Here is a 5248-nt window from a genome sequence, read left to right as displayed (position 1 = left end):
AGCCCCCTCTGTGGATTGAGTGGGGGGGAAACCCCCTCCGAATGCCCCCCCCACCCCCGCGGGGCCACGGTTGGGGCGTGGGGCCAGGCTGCAGCGATGGGTGGGCAGCGATGGGTGGGCAGCGCCCCCCCCCCACAGGAAGGGGCAGGATGCTGACCGCTTTCGGTCCCGCTGCAGATTGGAGCCTTAGTTACCCGCCTAGTTTGCCTGTGTGTGAATCTGGCCCTACCGGGAGGTGGGGCACTCTCCCCATTGCCCCAGGGCAGTACTGGGGGGCCGTGCTGCAGGCAGCGGGGCGGGGGGCAGCAGGGGGCTCTCCCCTGGCAATCAGGGCTGGCCCCATTGCCCCAGGGCGGTACTGGGGGGCCGTGCTGCAGGCAGCGGGGCAGGGGGCAGCAGGGGGCTCTGCCCGGGCAAACAGGGCTGGCCCCATTGCCCCAGGGCGGCGCTAAGGGCTGGGCTGGGAGCAGTGGTACCCCAGGCTGGAGGAGATGGAGGGGGCGTCACACACACGCACTGACCCGGGCACAGGGTCTGGTTCTGATCTTGCGGCCGGGGATCCCCCTCCCGCGCTGCCTCCGCTCCCCGACTCCCTCTGCCCTGATTGGCTCGGGGCTGGCAGCTGCGGGGACGGAGCTGAGCAGAGACAGACAAAGAGAGAAGTGGGCAAAGAGGCGTGTGCCCTGGGTAGGAACCTACAGCATGTGGGCGACTCTGGGCCCCTTGTCCCGCTGCCCTGCCACCTGCCACAGTCTGGGTCCCGCTTCCCCTGCCAGGATGCTGCTCCCTCTGCTGCTCCTCCCCTGGGCATGGGGGGCCCGGGCTGGTAAGTGGGGACCCCCCTCCCTGCCCTTTTTTCCTACTGGGGTGGATGTGGATGGTGTAATACTAAAACCAGGGTGGGGCAGCACCACGCTGGCCTAGTGACCGTTGCTGTGGGTGAAGGATGGGGGAGGCGGGTTAGAGGTCTGCAGGGAGATCCTGGAGCCTGGGAGACTCATTAATCTCTCTCCCCATCCACTTTGTTCTCCACTTCTTTCCTGATGCCTCCCCCCAGCCTCCCCTTCTCTCCCCTCAGCACCTCTCACCCTCCGGCTGCTCCAGATCAATGTCTTCCACAACGCCAGCTCCGCGGACATGGAGGGGATGGCCCTGCTGGGCGACCTGGAGACCCACTCCATGGACTGCAGCACCTGCCAGATCCGCTTCCGGCAGCCCTGGGCCCAGCAGGGCCTGAAACCGAAGCAGTGGCAGGACCTGGAGCTGCTGCTCCATCGCTACCTGTCAGACTTCATCCGTCTGGTGAACAAAGTGGTTAAGGATCAAAGAGAGGGCTGTGAGTATGGAGCGGTCTGAGGGCGTCCCTCCCACTACCCGCCAGAGAGCTGAGAACTGACACACTCACCACAGCAACTGAGTGTATCCTGGCAGGGTGGATGGAGGGCAAAACAGTCAGTCCCTGGCCCTTAGGCTGACTGAAGCCAACATTCCCTAGAAGGGAAACGCCCCGTGTCCCATTCTCCACCCCACTGAGCCAGTCCCCCAGCTCTGGGGCCAGATTGTAGCCTGCGCACCCTAGAGGGGAAAGGCCCCGTGTCCCAGCCCCTGACCCGGCTCGTGGCCACGTGTCCTACCGAAGGCCTTTGTGGAAGGAGCGTGTCGGCTGCTCACGGTGCCACCTGTCCTCCCTGAACGTTGAAAACTGACACCTTTGCGAACCACGAAACACCCAGCCCACGAGCAGGAAATGCAGAGCTAAGATAGTGCCTCCCCCCACAACCCGCGCTGCCCCGGGGCATGGGACAGACCCAGCTCCCTCTGCTCAGCTGCTCAGCCCAGGGTCTGTGCTGGAGCACTAAGGTCCCCCGGGGAGACTTTCTCTCAGGAACCCCTTAACCACCTGCCCCCAAATGAGCACCACAAAGTCCCCCCGGCACCTTGCTGGGGCAGAGCTAGGTGCGTTTCACAACAGCGGGAGAGCCGGCCTGCCCTCACAGCTCACAGGCGCAGGACCCTCTCGGTGACAGGGCGCGGACGGCTCCTCCCGGGGCTCGGAGGTTGCTGCCTCTCCCTCTGAGCGAGTGTCTGACGCGGGGGGTCGCCCTGAGGTGCTGCTGAGGAAACAGTCGCTCGCAGAGGGGTGACCTCTCTGTGGGCGCAGGTGCTTACCGCTCCACACGCAGAACCACGGCCCGGGGACTTGGGTAACGTTGCGTTGGGAAGCCAAACCTGTCCTTGCTACCGGTGCAGAGCCCCGCTCCGGGGAGCCCAGGGATGTACGTTTATCGAGGCTCAGGGCCACAGTTTTCCTCTGAGCAACACAAATAACTTCCAAAAAAGCTCTAGATTTGAAAAGCAGGTCACTTGGGCGGGGGTCTGTATCTCCCCCACCCCGTGACCAAGGGACCCCAGATGCCTCAGGCCCTGATGTCTCACAGCGATTCTCAACCCGATCTGTCTGTACACGTGGACCTTAGAGCACTTTGAAAAATCAGTTTTAAACAGAAACTGCAAGGTGCCCTGAACTCCAGCCAGGGCCGCCCCACCATCCTGCCGCCATCGTGTGGCCAAACGTCTTCATATCACTTGACATTATGTCGTAACCCTGCCCCCCCCCCCCATCTGTCTATTTCTGCCCCCTGACGGTGACCTCCGGACGCCCGTCCTCATCCCACCTGCCCTTCCTGTTCCAGACCCCTTCGTTACCCAGGTCTTCTTCAGCTGCGAGCTGCACCCCAACGGCACCTTGAGGAGAGTCTGTGATGCTGCGGTGGACGGCGAGGACTTCATCAGCTTCGACATGGACACAGGCAAATGGGTCACTCGGCAGGGGGACAAGCTGGGGATCTACGTCGAGTATCTTGTCAACCAGGATAAGAGCCTGTCCACCCTGTTCCCGTTTCTTGAGAGAACAATGTGTGTCTATGGGCTCAATACCTTTGCCCAGTATGGGAAAGAGTCTCTGGAGAGGCAAGGTGAGGCTGGTCACCACTCCCTGCTCACTGAGAGGCAGTCACCTCTGGGGGCTGTTTATCCAGGGACCCCTGGCCTGGCGTACAAATGCAGCTATAGCTGGGGTGGAGCACCGTAGCCATTTCATAGCCGCACTGCACAGCCGTTTAGGACAGGAAGTGAAGGGGGATTCCCTCACCCCTGGTAACTGCAGGGGACAGAATTGGGGCCTGGCCAGGACAGTGGGGCCAACGCCTGACCCCGGGGGATGGAGCTGGGTTTGGCTAGTGAGTCCCTGAGGCTCAGACTGAATCGTCCCCTCTCCCCCGCCCCGTCTCTCTCCCCCTGTCTCAGAGCGGCCGGTCGCCGTGGTGTTTGCCCGAGCGCCTTCCCCAGCCGGGACCCCCGCGCCGTTACTGCTGGTTTGCCGGGTCACCGGTTTCTACCCCTGGCCCATCCGCGTGGCCTGGCTGCAGGACGGGGAGGAGGTGGGGCCGGGCGGGCGGCTGAGCTCCAGCGGGATCCTGCCCAACGCGGACCTGACCTACCAGCTGCGCAGCTCCCTGGCCGTGGGGCTGGGTGACGGGCACAGCTACGCCTGCCGGGTGGAGCACAGCAGCCTGGGGGGCCAGAGCCTGCTGATCCCCTGGGGTAGGTGCATGTCTCCAGGGGGGTGCGGTCGTGGTCTCTGGGGGCTTTTCCTGCACGTCCTGAGTGGGACAGGGTGGGTCCAGGCAGCGGGATTTGGGCGGAGGGAGGCAGAGGGGTGAGTGAGGGTTGTGGGGATGAACCAGGGGGAGCAGGATGGAGGAGCTGAGGGGGACGGGACAGGACTGGGATGGAGGGAGGCAGAGGGGTGAGTGAGGGTTGTGGGGATGAACCAGGGGGAGCAGGATGGAGGAGCTGAGGGGGACGGGACAGGACTGGGATGGAGGGAGGCAGAGGGGTGAGTGAGGGTTGTGGGGATGGACCAGGGAGAGCAGGATGGAGGAGCTGAGGGGGACGGGACAGGACTGGGATGGAGGGAGGCAGAGGGGTGAGTGAGGGTTGTGGAGATGAACCAGGGGGAGCAGGATGGAGGAGCTGAGGGGGACGGGGCAGGACTGGGATGGAGGGAGGCAGAGGGGTGAGTGAGGGTTGTGGGGATGGACCAGGGAGAGCAGGATGGAGGAGCTGAGGGGGACGGGGCAGGACTGGGATGGAGGGAGCAGGGTGAGGGCGGAGGGGAGCACGAATGGGGTGGGCGGAGAGATCTGTGTGGAGCCAGGAGGGGCAGGGCTGGGGAGGGCTTGGGATGGTTGGGGAGAGAGTCAGGGGTCTGGAGGGGGTCGGACAGAGGGGAGAAGGACTGGAGCAGAGGGAGGCTGAGGGGGTGGGACTGTGGGGGGAGCAGGTGGGACTGCAGGGGAGGCTGAGGGAACAGGGTCCATATTCCTGTGTCCATTCCCAGTGGGTCAGGTGTGGGGGCAGCAGAGGGGACTGCGGGGGAGGCTGAGGTCAGGGGGGCTGAGGGCAGTGGGTCGGGTGGCTGGGGGGGACTGCGGGAGAGGCGGAGGGACCCGGGCCCATACTCCTGTCCCCGTTCCCAGCATGGCACCCCCTGTTTTACAGGGCACAGCAGGGGCTGGGGCCCCGGCCTGGCCGTGGGCATCACCCTGGGGGCTCTGGCCGTAGCCGCCGTGGCCGCGGTGCTGTGGAGGAGCAGACGCAGGTGAGTCCTCTCCCTCTCGGGGGTGGGGGTGGGACCGTTACACCCCCTAACCCATCCCCTCTGCTCTCTCCTTCCAGGGGCTACCAGGACGTTGGACCAGGGGAGTCCAGGGCCTGAGGGCGGCACCGGCCCAGGTGTGGGCATTGGCCCCTCTCCTGGGGACATGGACCTTGGGGCTGGATCCGTGCCCAGCTCCAGAGCTGAGGGCCCCGAGGGCTGATCTGGTTTGGCGTGCTGAGGGATCGGGGCCCGGGCTCTGGGGTTGGGATTTTCCTTCCTCTGTCATGTTCAGGGCACGTTGGACATTTGGGAGCTGTCACAGAACGGGAATTTTCTGAAACATTTTGGGTAACTGCTGTGTGTGCCACCGTTAGCCCTACGTGCTGCATGGTTAACTAGGCGGCAGGGAAGGTGGTTTACTCTGCAGAGACCAGGGACCCGGGTGTGACAGACGCCAGCTGTGGGGCCTGTTAGTTGGCCGCACCATAGCGCAGACAGCCCTTGGTTAGCACAGAGAGCAGAGTCGCAGCCTGGTCAGCCACAAGCCCACAGTCCTTTGACTCCTCCTTCGTCCCAGCTCAGGAG

General features: G+C 64.3%; 1 protein-coding gene across 1 annotated transcript; it reads left to right on the top strand.

Annotated features, from left to right (window-relative positions):
• Window positions 1-656: 656 nt before the first annotated feature.
• LOC140904488 (antigen-presenting glycoprotein CD1d-like) lies at window positions 657-4863 on the top strand. The gene is made up of 6 exons (XM_073326870.1): window positions 657-826; window positions 1058-1336; window positions 2694-2975; window positions 3307-3603; window positions 4564-4663; window positions 4741-4863. The coding sequence occupies exons 1-6, from the start codon at window positions 703-705 to the stop codon at window positions 4778-4780; spliced, it is 1122 nt and encodes a 373-aa protein (XP_073182971.1). The 5' UTR covers window positions 657-702; the 3' UTR covers window positions 4781-4863.
• Window positions 4864-5248: the final 385 nt, after the last annotated feature.

Source organism: Lepidochelys kempii, unplaced genomic scaffold, assembly GCF_965140265.1.
Source record: "Lepidochelys kempii isolate rLepKem1 unplaced genomic scaffold, rLepKem1.hap2 scaffold_137, whole genome shotgun sequence".
In the NCBI taxonomy this organism is placed as follows: domain Eukaryota; kingdom Metazoa; phylum Chordata; order Testudines; family Cheloniidae; genus Lepidochelys; species Lepidochelys kempii.
This window is presented reverse-complemented; position numbering and strand designations above follow the sequence as displayed.

Excerpts from the sequence above, each read along its gene's own strand:
- LOC140904488 (XM_073326870.1), top strand. The coding sequence starts at position 703 with ATGTGGGCGACTCTGGGCCCCTTGTCCCGCTGCCCTGCCACCTGCCAC. Across the intron at positions 827-1,057 it reads GGCATGGGGGGCCCGGGCTG|CCTCCCCTTCTCTCCCCTCA; the intron begins GTAAGTGGGGAC and ends GCCTCCCCCCAG. Across the intron at positions 1,337-2,693 it reads TAAGGATCAAAGAGAGGGCT|ACCCCTTCGTTACCCAGGTC; the intron begins GTGAGTATGGAG and ends TTCCTGTTCCAG.